This window comes from Lemur catta, chromosome 24 (genome assembly GCF_020740605.2).
Source record: "Lemur catta isolate mLemCat1 chromosome 24, mLemCat1.pri, whole genome shotgun sequence".
NCBI lineage: Eukaryota > Metazoa > Chordata > Mammalia > Primates > Lemuridae > Lemur > Lemur catta.
Window position 1 is genome coordinate 10684535 of NC_059151.1, and position 17577 is coordinate 10702111.

The following is a 17577-nucleotide window of genomic DNA, read 5'->3' on the forward strand; positions in this document are numbered from 1 at the left end:
ATGTAGGAATTTAAACATATATACACACACAAGGAACTCAATATATATATATATATATATATATATAACCATGCTGTAGAGGATATTTATAGATAGAAAAATTATTAAAATTAAATTCTTAACATAATTTTTTTTAAATATCAGAAAATATCTTCAAAAATTTTTTCCTTAGCAAAAAGGTTTTGATTAAAAATGAATAAAATATAGAAAGGACTTTCATATATACATTTGCAGTAATTTCTGCAAATCATTCTATTATTGTGTCATTGATAAGAGAGAAATACTGACAAACCTCATATGTTGCTGGGCCAGGAGTAATCTCTTTGGAATCTTCAAAGCGCTTTGATGCTTTAACAAATATGGGTATGGGGCAAGATTTCCTTAAAACAGGATTGTATGATGCGGGCCCTAAGAGAAAATAAGTGTAAAAATTATAATAAAGTATGTCTTAAAATTATTAATTTTGGTCATATGGAAATTATTATTCTTAGGTTCATGCTCTTAATGTATACTATTAGCAACAAACAATCTTGGACCCATTTTGTTTGAATGCATAAATCATTCAGTTTAAAGCTTCGAAATACAATAAACATAAAATATCTGTTTACCTAATAATTAAATGTAATACAGAAATAATTTCCAAAAAACAGAAACCAGTACTCCTTCTAGATACGTAAACATTGTGAAAAAGGATACTTAACTCTTTTATTTCCTAAATATTAATTCACACGTTCAGTGAGGAGGTAGTGCTTGAGCTGCATTTGGAAATATGAATAGGATTTTAAAAAAGCAAAAATGTAGTTTAACAACACTATGGGAATTATAGAACCCATAACACAAAGATGGAATGTACATGGAACAATTGGATAATAAACAGATTGTTTGAACAGAACAGTGCCTAATCCTAAATAAGATTTTTGTACTTAAGCCAATGGATTTCAAGTTGTATTCTAATACTCTAAAATTCTATGGAAGTGACCAGAGCATATTTTGTAGGCAAAGCCCAAGTAGAAGATGTTTAAATTACTTTCATTCAAAACAGCTGTAGAGTTAATGTTTTATTTGTTTTAGTCCCATGTAAGATATAACTAAAAACCAAAGCCTCCTAGTAGTAAACAAACAAGCAAACAAACAAATAAAATCACTTTTCAGAAAAACTTCCATAGATAGTAGGTAGCTCTTAAAAATTTTAAATTGAAGAAGATTCATGAAGAAAGTGGTAGGTTAAGAAGTAAACTCTGGGCTGGATGTGGTGGCTCACACTTGTAATCCTAGCACTTTGGGAGGCCAAGGCAGGAGGATCGCTTGAGGCCAGGAGTTTGAAGTTGCAGTGAGCTATGATGATGCCACTACACTCTAGCACCTACAAAAGAGAGAGACCTTGTCCCCCCCACCCCCACCAAAAAAAAAGGTCTGGAAGTACTTTATAGGAGGAGAACTTGGAGATGGTCTGTTTCAGGAACACTAACAAGGATTTTAAGAACAGTGCTAACGGAAAGGAAGAACAACTTCAAACGTGAACACTGCATCATTTATAGTGACTGGAAGATGATAAAAAATGAATAGTGGCTGTAAAAAAGATAATACTCTGTCAGAAAAAAGGAAACACAGAAAGAAAATACTATTGGAGAGGAACACATGAATTTTGTTGTGATCCAGTTATTTGAAAAGATGACAGGATACTCAAATAGAAATGTCCAGAAGACAATCTGTCTGGAAAATCTCATTTGGAGATTGACTGAAGCTCAGTGGGAAAGGTAGCTTGGAGAAAAAGAAGGGAGTTACTCACTTAGAGGTAATCATTGAGATTTTTCTAAGTAAAAAATACGGAAAGAGAAAACTAAATAACTGAGGACCAAAACTTTTGGGTTTTGTTTACAAAAACATTTAGGAAGTGAGGAGAGAAGTCAAAAAAGGGGGACAGTCTAGTGAATAGAATTTGGCTAACACAACTCCACAGAGAGAAAATAGGGAGAGATTATTTTCTTCTCCATTCATATTTTAAACAATACATATTATCTATCCCATCCAAAACCTTGTGTTTCAAGAGACAATTAGAGGTCTACTATATCAAATGTTTCTAGAGGAGAGACTTCATACGAAGGTCACTGTAGAAGGTAACTTTAGAAGAATGGTAATGAATGAAATTAAATCAGGGGCATCAAAGAGACACTGTATGAGGAAAGGAAATAAAAACTTTAAGCATACAATATTGACAATAAATATAAATGGTGAAACAGTAGAGTAGATATAAATATATTAATAGAATACAAAATTAATGCCACTATATCTCCCTAATAAACATGTAATTCAAAACCATGGGCTTTGAAGAATGCATTCCTGTTGATGCTTTAAAATCTAAAATATTTTAAAATTGATAGGTTCATATAAAACATTTTTAATGCTTTAGCTTTATTAATATAGGATATTTCAAAATGTAAAATAAAAGATGACATCCAGGCTCTAGTGCACTTATTCTAATATCAATGGTATAGATATCCAAAATTATAAAGCCCTTGTGGGAAGCTAACATATTTTGATCTATAAAGTGATAAGTAAAGCGTTTTAACAAATGTCACTACAAAACAATAGTATGCATGATTTTGAAATAATATAATTTATATTTACAATGCAGAGAATAATGCACATATACATACATAATATCCTTACAGACAGACTTTCTATATGCAAACTAAACTGTGCATGGGAATATACATCAGCTATCTCAGCAGCCAGAAAAAAAACACAAACTATCACTAGGAACTGGGTGCACAGTTCCACAGTCAGTTCATTGAAAATTGCAACTTTAGCCATAAAGATTTATAAAGGTTAATGCAACAGGTAAGGCTATTATCCAAACACTATTGTAACGGTAAGTTTCATTTTCAATTATGAAGAAATATAACCTATCCCCTTCCCTTACCATCATGCTAAAGCAACTGATAAAAATTTACATTCATGGTTATAACTCATTAAAAGAAAAAAATTATTCAAATGTAGTTGTACTATATTTCCTTTCATTGGAATTCCTTTGAGGAGCATTAAGTGAAGCAGAACTTCTCTTAACATGTATCTTGTTGCATTTCAGCACTTAGCCTGCTTTAAGCTACAGAGTATTAAAGAAAAGGTTTATTGCACTTAATCTAAAATATATTTCCAATTATTTATTCTACTGCTTATATGATACAGGTCAAAGACTTACATTGCTTCATCAGCTCTGATTCACAGCTAGATTGTGCAGAAACTATCTTCTATTTATATACCAAAATGCCACATTTTAATCACAGGTCATGGAAGAAGAAAACTTCTCATTCCAAGTTAAACACCTATGAAAAGTCTGCCTGAATCATGAGTAGTATATAATAGGAAATTCAAGAGCAGGTTATTCTTATAATTACATATTTTCCAGCCCTATGCCACTTCAGTCTCTATGAAATGTCAACCAATGCTACAGGGCAAAAATGGAAGAGAATAGGAACCATGAGTAATTTAAAACAAAAATCTATGTTTCTGAGCCTTTAATGTGACCATTTTCATACATTAGAGTGGACTCAGAAATAAGTAGTTCTATAAACAAAGCTGCAAAATCTCAGATTTAAAAAGCAGTCTTCATAATAAACTAATATTTATAAATAATGCAATAATTTTTGCTTATGAATATTGAGTCCTTTTTTTCCCCTGAAGGTAACAGAAATCTACTGAAAACTAAATATCCTATATGTGAGCATATCTTTAGGAATTAAAAAACATTTAGGAAATCGTTCATTGAAATTGCATGGCTTTAACGAGTCATTTACAAAGTTTATACTTTTATTGAACACATTTTCTCACACTGATTTTATTCTTCAGCTTTACAAATGAAGTGATAGCACAGACAAAAAATTAGTACACAAAGAAGTGTCATCATCAATGTCAAAGACCAATTTAGATTTAATGCTCTTCTACTGTTTCTAAGACTAGATTTGATTAAACAGCACTTCAGATTATGACCACAGAACTGCAAAGTCTATTAAATTGAGCTTATAGGTAATGAGGGAAAAAACAGAGTCACAATACTGCATAAATTTTAACCAAAATTTCCATGTCTGTTTTACCATTGCATTAATGTTTCTGTCCAAAAACATATGGGTATTACATATTTTAATAAATAAGATTTTAAATACTTAAGATGATATCTTAAAGTACTATAGAGTATCTAGAAATTATTGTCAGTATAGCCCCTAAGAAATGGACTACTATTAATATAATGCATTCAAAACTAAGTAGACTGAGAGATTCATCTATTGGAGTCTACCTAAACCATGCACCTTGTTAAAACATGTGTTCCTAGCATTGATTAAGCAATAGGGCTGTCACTGCTATGACATACAAATACAAAATCATATGGATTTGTCTTGACTGAAATATCTTTTCAGACAGCAATGTCTGTTTATCTGTGTACCTCTAAGTACATACTTATCAAAATGTGCATCCATAAGCCCTGTCAAGTGAAGTCTTTGAACTGCTGCTTATAAAAAAAATACTTTCTCTGATAACATAAGCACATTGCAAGTAAATTTGAATGACTTTCACCAGTCTTATAAATGTAGGTATAACACAGTTTCTGTATGAATTACAGGAACCAACTGGAAGGAAACATAATCACTTTTCATCTAAAACCACTTTGAGTAGGCAGTACATAAATATGTAACATGAATGCTTTTTATTAATGAATAAACAAAATTATCAAACAATAAAATATGAAATTGTCTTCAAGGTAAGTAAAATACCTCACAATTTCCCTGAAATGGCTAATTCTCATAACTATATTTTGGTTTTATATTCCACTGTTCATATTTAAAGGTTTGGAGCTAGAATGCCAAGAAAATCATCCAAGCAAAAAAGGAGAATAAGTCTCAGCATATATTTGAAGTTCTTTTAGATCACCATTATTATCTTAAAACTCTATTAGGGCTAAATTATCAAAACATTCCCTCTCGAGACTGACACTTATCTCTGGGAATGCTATATGTAAGAATCAGGATATGTTCTATGTCTACATATCACATAATAGATGGTTATATAAAGTTTTAAAAATAGAAATATCAACTTTATTTTTAAATAATTAAAATATTGATTAATATCAAACCAAATTCTTCACAAAAGCTATAGTAAATGAATGAATTTAAAAGAAACACTAAAGAAAATGACTAATTTTTATCAGTTAAATTGTGACTATTTTCCATTTTCTCAACTTGTCAAAAATTGTAAGGCTTATGAGTATATTTGGATTTGACTCTGCTGCTAACATCTTTATTTGAATAGGTCTACTAGAATAAAGGTAGACTTACAGTGTTTAGGGTGTCCTGAAAGAACGGCCTACATAATTTACTTAGTGATAAACCTATTAAGCATAGCTTAATATTTCATTTACAACTTAAATGAAAAATTCTGCATCCTAAAGCAAATATATTTTATAGATTAAAACAAATAATAAAATGTTTTTCATGTTTTGATGTCATCAAATGTTTTGTTTACATTTATCAGAGATTAAACAAGAATTATTAGTTTAACCATTGAATATCTTGGAATCTTTGTGTTTTTTTTTTTTTTGGTAAACTTAAATCTACATATAGATTTAAATCTAAATAATATTTTTTCACCCTAACAGTGTTCTCTGTTCACTATGACCCTGTAATCACATAACGTAAATATTCTTTTTTTTTTTTTTTTTTATTTCAGCTCATCATGGGGGTACATAAGTTCAGGTCATATACATTGTCCCTGTCCCGCCCATCCCCCCGAGTCAGAGTCCCAAGCGCGTCCGCTCCCACTCTCCAGACAGTGCGCCTGGCACTCGCCATGTATTCATACCTCGATCCCCTCCCCCCCCACCTCCCCGGGTCTGCACCCTCAAGCATGACCATTCCCCAGAGGGTGCGCAATGCACTCGTCATGTAGGCAAACACCCATCCCCTCCCCCCACCCCCCCCATCCCAGTCTGATATCCAATTGGTATCCTTCCCTGATGTACATTTAGGTGATGATCAGGGAAACCAGTTTTCTGGTGAGTACATGTGATGCTTGTTTTTCCATTCTTTGGATACTTCACTTAGTATAATGGGTTCCAGCTCTCTCCAGGAGAACCAAAGAGATGTCGTATCATCGTTATTTCTTATAGCTGAGTAGTACTCCATGGTATACATATACCACAGTTTACTAATCCATTCGTGGATTGATGGGCACTTGGGTTGTTTCCACATCTTTGCGATTGTGAATTGTGCTGCTATAAACATTCGGGTACAGGTGTCTTTGTTAAAGAATGACTTTTGTTCTTCTGGGTATATGCCCAATAATGGAATTGCTGGATCAAATGGTAGGTCTACTTGAATCTGTTTAAGGTATCTCCATATTGCTTTCCATAGGGGTTGCACTAGTTTGCATTCCCACCAGCAGTGTATGAGTGTTCCTGTCTCTCCGCATCCACGCCAACACGTGTTGTTTTGGGATTTTTTGATAAAGGCCATTCTCACCGGAGTTAAGTGGTATCTCATTGTGGTTTTGATTTGCATTTCCCTGATGATTAGGGATGTTGAGCAAACATAACGTAAATATTCTTTAATCTTGTTCCTATACTCTTGCGGAATACTAGACCTCAAACTACTGAGAATTGAGTAGGAGTCTTCCCTTTTCTCATCAGCTGAGGTTGAGTATCCCTAATCTAAAAATCTGAAATCTAAAATGTTCCAAAATCTGAAATTTTTTGACTCTCAACATGACACTTAAAGGAAATGGTTATTGAAGCATTTCAGAGTTTGGATTTTCAGATTAGGGATGCTTCATTATTAAGCATATATAATGCAAATATTCCAAAAAAAAAAGCAACCCTGAAATCCAAAACACTTCTAGTCCTAAGTATTTTAGATAAGAGATACACAAATTGTTCATTTTAACCAAGACTACTGCCAGTGGTATTTTTTATACTAATAATATCTACTTCCAAATAATTAAGGGTTTCCTCATCTGGCCTCAACATCTACAATCCACAGGGCTATTCATTACCCTTCTATGGCCAGTGGACGTGTTACTCCACTGGCCTCTGGCTGAACTTGTTATACGGCTGGACATTTCAGGCTAAAAAACAACGAGGATCATACGCAGCACCATATATTTTAAACTAATCTTTCCAAAGTGTAGTTCATAGACCACAGGCATCAGAATCATCCCAATTAGTGTAAAATGAAGATTCTTTGGATTCATACCAAAATAATAAATCATATTCTCTGAAAGTGGGGACAAGAAAATGATTTTAACAAAACCCATTGCTTTGGACCTCTAAACTACAACAATTTAGTACGTAGCTGTTCTCAAAAATATTTAAATATTAAATCATTTTCTCTCAAATAATCTCATGAACTAGTTTCTGAAATTCTGGATGAGATTACAATTTCCTCTACGATATATGTGAATCTCTTATGTCTCTGTGCCTCCCTATAGTAGAGCTTCAATAAATGCTTACTGAGCTGAACTAAACTGAATCAAGGAAGGATCAATTTATGTGTCACCTAGAATCTACTCCTGGGACTTTAAGCATTTTAACCATTTTCTTTTTACTTTCTTTTTAGTAATTGTCCATGAAAAGAAATGGATAGCTTGAAGTCACATTTCTATTCAAATGTGAAAATAATATTTAGATGATATATCACATAAATGTATGTAAATATGTATAGAGCAATTTTAGGCTGGAAGGAAACAGATTAACAGGGGATTGGCTTTAACAAGATAGAAAAAATGACTTTCTTTTCAGTGTGTATCCTTTAAACACAGTATGAATTCTGTTACATGTATGTCATACTATTTTAATTTGGTGCCAAATTTGCAAAATGTATTTCATGATCATGCAAGATGCAAAATGCTTTAAAATATATTTTCATCTCTATTTTATTGTATATTATTTTCCACAGTAAATCTTAAATGTAAATTCAAATTTGAGCTTTCTGTATGATAGCCATGTGCCCTTGATAAATTCTCTAAATCAGGTTAAGCTTTAGTTTCCTCTTTTATAAAAGGGGGAAAAATTACCAAAGAAGTTAAGCAACTTTCCACAAATGTATAAGGACCAAATCATTCAACCCCTTTGAATCCTTGAAACATCACTGAGAAGAAGGAAGAGGGAAAATTATTATTTAAAGTTTACAGGAAATTAGGTTTAATAGCAGAGCTGAGACTTCAACTTTATGGTTTTAGCAGCTCCTATTACTGCTTCATTTTGCCTTCTTAATCTCCATTAGATGTCTGTAGCACCTCCATCCACGTCAATTTGCCAAACAAATATCAGATTATTTAAATGAAGATGTCAGGCTTTTTCCTGAACATAAGAAGTTCCCCAACAGGTGAATTGGGTCAAGGAGATGGGATAACTTGAAGGATATTTGATAAATTTAGGGATTTTTGTTCCTAGATTATTAATCCATTAGTACACCAAAAGTGGATACAACTTTTTACACCTATATTTTAAAAATTATAATAAGTATAAACACATTTAAGAAAAACGCAAATGTCACCATTCTAAAAATCAGTTGTCTTCATATCTCCATATTGTCACATTGCTAGTGGTTAAGGCTGCCACACTGCTACTTTCAAAGCCTGTTATAAACAACAATGAAAAAAATCTAACTGCTATTTTCCTAGAATCCAAATAGCCCTGCATTCCATCTTTTGGTGAAGGCTGCCTCTCTGTGGTAGAATGCAATGTGTCATCTTCTCTGAGGGAAAATTTTTCTCTCATTTTTTTTCTTTAACTAGTAGAAAAGATCTACATAATATTCAAAAACATATCAATTTAAATACATATTTTAACCACTCTTTCAAGATCATAGTTTTGGCTTCATGTTTAGAAAGGTATTTGGACCCCAAGGAACAGCATTGCTCACCTAGGCAAGCATGTATAGTAAGAAATGAAAATAGTATTTTTACAAATAACAGAAATCAAGTAAAACAGAACTGCTCAAATAGAATGGTCATGTTGCTGTCTCTTTTGGAAGATGAAGTCGTTATTCACTTTACACTGACTGACCTCTACTGGTCAGAAAGACACACATTAATAGACATTGTACCTAGCAGAAAGTAACTGTTATCTTAATTTCCTTAAGGAATTACTGATATATGCTGTGTGTCGTAAGATGATGCCTGGTATTCACTTGTACAGTACAGCAACATGGGAACATATCCTACTTCAAATACTGAAAGTCAAGAAGCAAATATCAAATGGATATCTTTAAAAAACATTGAGTTATTTGTTCTTTCTCCACTAATGATCACTGTTAGTTGAAATGAAAGTAAGCTCAAAAGGCCTTTTTATTATAAGACTTATTTAGAAAGGAAATACATGCTATAAAAAATTTAACATTTAGATAGTCTTCATCATATGACAACTGAAAGATAAGCATTTTTACACTATTAACTAAAAGGAACAAATCATTCCTCTATCATAAACATATGACTTGTTTTATCTCAGAAATAAAAGACTTATTTAATTAAGCAATGTTGTCACAGACATGACATTTACCTTCTCTAAAACAGAACATGCTATGTACTGGAAACTGTAAAACCTAATTAGAAGATATCCGGAGGGTCATAGCAAACATTTTAATAATCAATATGAAGATTGCTTTTTTAACCATAGGTATATCAAAAAGCATCACTGAGAAAACTGTGCAGATTCTTTTCCATCGTAATTTTAATAGAGGTCAAAATCTTTGACAGGAAGTATATCAATAAAAACACCAAGAAAGTTGTCAGCAAAAATTTTTGATCACGAAAGTGTTATAAACCCTGATTGCTAATTATTACAATATCCCCCTCTCCTCCTTTTATTTCTTTTTAACAATATCTGGGGGGGGGAAAGAAACATATTTGGTCTCTGCTTCAGCAAATACTGAAATCTATTTATATGCAAATAAGCTATCTATTATTAGTATGAGAAGAGACTTGTGCATAAAGGGAGAAATAAATTATCACTAGAAGCCATTAATGAAATCTATTTCAAAATATAACATTTTACAAGAGCCCTTACTCATGTAATATTTGTTTAAGCCTTGAAGGGAAATGGTGAGTTCTACTCTTAGATGAAATCTGATACTACATTATTTCCCATACCAATTTGTTTTATAAAATGCATTTATCCTTTCCTTAGAAATGACTTGATAATTTTAACTCCAGTGAGTCTTTTTAGAAAACTTAATCATTAAAATCAGGGTCCTATATGTTTGTTACATAATTGCCAGACTGTTGAAGAAGGGGGCAGGTAATTTTGCTCTGTTGGAATATTTATTATTCTTTAAGGTTTAAAAATGTTGATATTCATTTTTATACTCTAACAGTAGTAACATACAAATGGAAAAGTTTTAAAAAGGAACGTGAGTCTTTCTAGAATAAGTTAAATTGCCATGGAAAAAATTAAATAAGCAATAATCAATAGACCTATAAAATATTTTAATATGCTTTGCACATTTTCTCTTTGGGTTTCTTGTCTTATTCTTCTTGAGTTCACAAATCCTCTTTTTAGTCCAGATTTAAGTGTCTGTCAGTTTTAGACACTGAAGATATTTGTTCCTCTGTCATCTACTTAACTTTGCCTAGGATGTCCAATGTTGAACTGAAATCCTTCATTTTGATATACTTTAGCTCAGGCTTTTTTTTTGTTTTACAGTTTGGAGTTTTTAGTAAGAAGTCTTCCTCTACTTTCTAGATTGTAACAGTATTCTCTAATATTTTCTTCTCATAATTCTGTAGTTTTACCCTTTTCATTTAGGTCCTTAATACATCTGAATTCCATCTTTGCACATAGTATTTTGTAAGGACATAATCATATTTTCTTTAGTAAGTGTGTCAGTTTTCCCAATATGTCCTACTAAATAATTTTTCTTTACCCATTGATTTGTGGTGACACCTTTACAATAAATTGTCTTCACATATGCGTGAACCTGTCTCTGAGTTTTTTCTGTTTCATTATTCGTCTTGCTTTTTTGCCAAAACCACAATGTTTTTATTAATATAGATTTGCAATATGTCTTAATAAATGGCATAGGAATGTCTTCCCTTTTTTATTCTTTTTTTCTTAGCTCTTTATGTACTTTTATTTTTACATACATTGTGGTGTGATTATCAATTTTTTCAAAATTTCCAACTGGAATCTTAAGTGGGATTACATTTATAGATTAAGAAAGGGAAACTTGATATCTTGATTATATAAAGTCATTACATTCAAAAGCCTAGAATAGCTCTCCATTTATTCAGACCATTATCTATGTCTATTATTAGAATTCAAAAAATTCTCTTTATGGAAACTTTGTCTTCTTAGTCCTAGAAACTTTATTTATTCTTACTGTGAGTTTTGCTTACTTCTATTACTCTTTGGTAATTATCACTGCTGATACAGAAAAATGTTACTGATTGTGTAAGTCATTCTTATATCCAGCAAGTGTAGTGAATTTTTTATTAGTTCTAGTAGTTTCTGGATATTTTAAAAAAATTTCCTATATGATGCTATAATCTTCAATTTAAAATAAGTTTATCTTATTAGTACAATCTCTACGGAAATTAATATGGAGATATCTCAATGAACTAAAAATAGAACTACCATTTGATTCTGCAATCCCACTACTAGGCATCTACCCAAAAGAAAAAAAGTCATTATATAATAAAAACATCTGCACTCAAATGTTTACAGCAGCACAATTCACAATTGCAAAGATATGGAAACAACCTATGCCTATACATGAGTGGACTAATAAAATGCAGTAATGTGTACAACAGAGTACTACTCAGACAAAAAACAATGGTGATCTAGCACCTCTTGTATTACCCTGGATAGAGCTAGAGCCCGTTCTACTAAGTGGAGTATCACAAGAATGGAAAAACAAACACCACATGTACTCACCATCAAATTGCTACTAACTGATCAACACTTGGAAGCACACATGGAATTAATGTTCATCGGGTGCTAGGCAGGTAGGAGGGGGTGGAGGGGATGGGTAAATTCATAACCAATGGGTGCAGAGCACACTGGGGGATTGGGCACGCTTGTAGCTCTGGCTTGGGTGATCCAAAGGCAATATATGTAACCAAAATGTATCCCCATAATGTTCTGAAATTTAAATTAATTAATTTAATTAAATAAATTTACCTCTTTTCTCCTAATACTTCTCTTTCTTCTGTGTCCTTAGGTATTCTATCTTTAAGTATTTGTGTGAACCACCTAATTGGTTAAGAAGGTTTGGTAATAGTGGGAATCCATGTCTTCTTTCCTTGAAGAATAATGTGTAGTATAGATCTTAGGGGTATAGCCTTTATTAAGTTAAGAAAGCTACTGTATTTATAGTTGTCTTAGTTTTTTAATGACAAATAGGTGAATTTAATTAAAAGATTGTTTCTGCAGCTCTTTATTAAAGTACTTCTTTAAAGAGTACAGTACAGAAAAATGAAAACACCCTTCAGTGCTCTGCTACTAAAACTCTTCTTGACTCTAATCCTATTGATTTATCTTTATTTTTAGGTGACTAAGATGTTCAGGATGCAATATTCTTCTGCCTATCACCTCCTACTACGCTTCATGCTGGCTATGAAGAGAAAAGAGCACTTGGAAATGAGGATGAGGTATTATAGTGGGAAGGCATTCAGGTGTTATACTTATTCACACTAAAGCAAAGTCCACTAATCAATATGACCCTGCCTCTGCCAACTAACACAGAGTTGCAAGTTAGAACTGTTGTTACAAGAGACATCAAGAAGAGAACACTACCACTTCTTTTGGCACACCCAAGGAGCACTCAAAGTAGATAGATACTTCACCTTTTTTCCTTAAATATGAACACACCAAAGTTTACTTGGCACAGAAGAACTATTAATAGCAGCATGAAAGATAAAGAGAAAAAGAAAAAGAAAACCTAACCCTAGATGAGAAAGAGATATTTGAGGGAAAAATAGAACTTTTAAAAATTAAATAAATAATATGCTAAAATATATTCACAATAATAAATATATGCATTTATAAAATAAAGAACATTCAGAGAACAATAATGTACTCTAAGAGCATATAACAGTGGGTATAGAAAATTCACTGAGACAAGAAAAAAAAGTTCCAAAAATCCTTACAGAATTTACAGAACAGGAGGTGGGGGGAAAGGGAGGGAGAGAGAGAATGATAGAAAGGTAAGCAGATGTTTTTAAAAACAAATTCTGATAGGTCCAAAATCCATGTTTCCAGAAAAACAAAATAAAAAATACTCAAAGGAAATTATGAAATAATGATGGCTAGAACAGGACAGAATTCTTCAAATGTAAAAAGATTTAAAAATGTAAAGGGCCTGAGTACAGATGAAATTGTGGAATATCAAGGATAAAAAGAAAATTCTGAATGTTTCCACAAAAAGGAAGAGAAGTCACCATAAAGGAAAAAAATTCAAAATGCTATCTGACCTTATTTGCATCAGCAAAATTGGATTCTAGAAGACGATGGAGCAAAATAAGAAAATGTAAGAGCAAAATTAAGATATTTTGAAATATAAAGTTCTGCCACCACCCAGGTTTAATATATACATCAGGTTTAATATACATCAGACCTAGAGGAAAACCAATTCAAACGATAACAGATCAACAGAGCTCCACAAAGTGGTCTCCAGGGGAATAAAAAGATAGAAACTTTAGACAAAATGAGAACTATAGACAGTTATTGTTTAGTGGCTAGAGTTTCGAGTTTTGCAAAATAAAAAGGGTTCTGTGGATAAATGGTAGTAATGATAGCGCAGAATGTGAATGCACATAAAGCCACTGAACTGTACACTGAAAAATGGTTATGATGTTAAATTTTATGTTATGTATATTTACAATTTTTAAAAAGATAAAGTTCCAAATAACTGTGTAAGAAAATAATTATCTAAATATGAAGATAATTAAAATGTAACAAAATTTAAGTAACTAATAGAATGTAAAAGAGAAAATCCAAGTGATTCTTATGCCAAGAATATTCTACTTTGAGAAAACTAAAGATTATGGCCTTGGTACCACAGAAAGAAAATTAATTTTTGCATTCTACTTCCCTCAACATTGAGTAATTTCCAAAACTTTGTCTCTGAGAATTTGAAGGAATAAGGCAAAAGTCTACTGTTTTTTGTGAAGTTTTTCTATACAATTTGGTTTGGTACTGTGTGGATGTGCACACATACACGTAATACATAGAAACACACACACTCACAATATACCTATGTTCCCGGATGCCTCCTGCAACTGATTCCTTTCATTCAATCTACTGTATTTCATAAGCTAAGTAAGCAGTGTGAACAACTATATACATTAAAAATGAAATCATTGTTAAACATTGTTCTCATCTCTGTTGCTTCTCATTCTAAAATTGTATGTTCTCCAGAGATAGAAACAGAGTTTTGAAAAGAAGGGAATTGTGCTTCTTTCTGAAGTGTCTGCATCTTTAAATGTATTTTAAACTCACAAAGTCATCAGAAAGAATAGGTGAAAATTAAATATATAATATATAATTATTTGCAGTTTAGTTTCTATAGTGAAATGTCATTGAAAAGGTAGAATTATGTTAATAAATATATTAGGCATATACTGTGTGTATATATATATTTATATATTATATGTGTGATGATTACATATTAGCTTTATATTTACCTTTTTTAATATTTATTTTCTCTAATAAAATCATTTAAAAATTGAAATAAACAATCTTTTATATGGTGTGGTTATCAAAACCTAATTCTCCAGCATGAGTCTTGGATATCAGTGAAAGGGGACATGTTTGCTATATGAATAGGCTCTAGACAGATGGAGATGACAATGTCTATTTTGTCGATTATCAGATACCCACAAAAAAACTGAAACTCTAGCTTTTCTAAACATTGAAGTAATATTCCCCCAGTTTTTTTCTGCAGAATGAAAGTTTTCACAAAATGTTAGCTGATATCACACACTAAAGTCTTCTGTGGTCCAACAAATTTGGGTAAAGTTGGACTAAACAAGATTAAAACGGGTTTCTTTATTGCAGGTCATAATAAAGCCTGTGATACGCTAATTCACACATAACGAACCAACACAGTGTGTGCATTTCCAACACGCTTGATCACAGACTCCTTCTTTTTTTCACAATCTTCTTATAGGACTAGTGTTTGTATGAAACACTTTGGAAAATTTTGATTTCCAGGATAGCTACAATTGTTTCCCAATTTCTAGTGTTATTTTCAACATACTAATTCTGAAATCGTCATTTAAATCATAGTGAAGATGCTGGTTAAAAAGCACAAATGAAAGCAGAGACAGAATTATAATACAGACTTTTTTCCTACTGTTATTAAAAATCTCAAAGTAAATTATAGTTAAATAGTTCACATGAAAAAGCCATTTATATCATCTTGGTTTTGGATATTATGGAACTGTGCTCTCTTAGTTTGCATAATCAGTCATCGTTAGCAAATGCATGTTATTATCTAGTCAGACAATGGCTTCACCATTTCAGCATGTAATATCTTCAGATGACCATACAGTATGAACCAAAGAATTCCATCAATAGTGAGTGGTATTGTCTATAATTGGCCTCAGCTGCAAGATACTTATTCATTTATATTCTCTTCAACCTCTTTATCTTCTATCAAAAAAAATTCTCAGAAGCATAATGACTGTGATAAGTCTGAAACTTGAATTATATTATACAATAAAAGCAAATATAGGTAATCAGAGAAATGAGATATTTTTGATGTCAAGAAATTCATTTATTTATATATATTGGTAAAAAGACCTTCCATTCCACTGAGGACAGTTTTTACTTTTACTAACATTTTTTAAATTTCATATGAGCAAAATAGTCACCTAAGCAGGTGGAAATTATTTCCTTTTGGATTAAAGAAACACATAGAAGTATTTTTAAGTTGTTATTATTTTCACAATTTATTCATTTCCTCTCCTGTATGACCAGAGTAATTTATTCACAATCCTCACAAACATAGGAAAATTTCGGATCTAATTTTGGTGAAAGCCCAGGAAAGAGAGTCACTTTCAAATCTGAGCACACCTATTGAAGCAACTGACCCAGAGCTGAGGAAAAAGAGTTGCATAAGCAAAAAGCTTAGTTGGAGTTATACAACCTATTTGACTAAGTTGAACAAACCTCTCAGCAGATCCTATAGAAATGTTACATCAGTGTCAGGCTACGGGAAGTGTCAAGCAAGCAAAGGAAAAATAACTTATTCCTAGAAATATCTTTCCAAAGACTTTTCATCAAAGAAAGCTCTTGTGTGTGTGTGTGAGAGGGAGAGAGAGAGAGTGAAAGAGAGAGAGGGAGATGGGGCAGGTAGCAGAGTGAAAGAGAGACAAAGAAAAAGACAAAGACAGAATATGGCTTTCCCTTTCACTGATGACAAGGCCCCAAGAATTCAATTCTATTCTCTCTCTATCTCTTTCTCTCTCTCTCTTTATTTCATGTGACCAATTAAGGAAAGAGAAAATACTGTATAACTTTAGATCTTAAAATCCTCATCCCATTTCTAGGACTCATACCCTTAGTTAATTTCTATTTCAAAAGCACCTATTACCAATATTTAGAGAAGCTTTAATAGACATTGGTACACTTTGAGGAAGAATATATAATTTTACTATCTTTCAAACAAAGTCAGAAAATAGAATATAATATGTCACATAGTTCCTCTAACTTTGGTGATGCTACCTGGATGGGTGATTTAGTTAGAACTTTGGAATTGCATTAATTTTGTCAATATTATTATTAATAAAATAGAAATATATTAGAAACTGGGATGGGATTTGATACGTTCTGTTTGATAATGCTGTGTCTCTGCAGACTGAATTTTGGAGGAGGAGTTCTTCCCTTCCTATACAATCAGGAGTTTGAAACACTGCACAAGGTAGGTAAGGAGGAATGGAACTAGTTCACAGATGAAAGATTCAAAACCAGGCTACATCCAACATTATAAATCCTCCAAAGGAGCATGACAAAGAAGGAATGCAGGTAAAAGGACAGAGGAAAAATACTAAAGAAACTAGACAAGAGAAATAAAATTTGTCACAAGTATCTAGAAGAATAAGATTCATAAAGTCAATTCATTTTAAAGTACCTCATATGCCATTACAAATGGGATTTTTTTTTAATCTTGATTTCTTTCTTGGATACTTTATTGTTAGTATACAGAAAAGCTACTGATTTTTGTATCTTTATTTTGTATCCTGCAACTTTACTGAATTCATTTATTTATTAGTACTAACGGTTTTGGGGTGGAGTCTATAGGATTTTCTATATTTAAGATCATGCCATCAGCAAACAGAGACAATTTTACTTCTTCCAACCTAATTTGAATGTCTTTTTTTTTTTTCTCTTGCCCCACTGCTCTGGATAGGACTTTCAGTATTATGTTGAATAGAAATGCCAACAGTGGTCATCCTTGTTTTGTTCCTTATCTCAGATGAAAAGCTTTCAGTGTTACCACTGAGTATGACATTAGCTATGGGCTTGTAATATATGGCCTTTGCTGTGTTAAAGCACATTCCTCCTATACATAATTTTTTGGGAGTTTT

General features: G+C 32.1%; 1 protein-coding gene across 1 annotated transcript in view; it reads right to left on the minus strand.

Moving 5' to 3' along the window:
• Nucleotides 1–247: 247 nt before the first annotated feature.
• The window catches only part of STPG2 (sperm tail PG-rich repeat containing 2), a 131685-nt gene continuing 114355 nt past the window's right edge, over nucleotides 248–17577 (minus strand). Inside the window, exon 10 of the mRNA XM_045536637.1 lies at nucleotides 248–408. Within this exon, the coding sequence (XP_045392593.1) occupies nucleotides 248–408 (161 nt within the window). The remainder of the gene's footprint in view (nucleotides 409–17577) is intronic.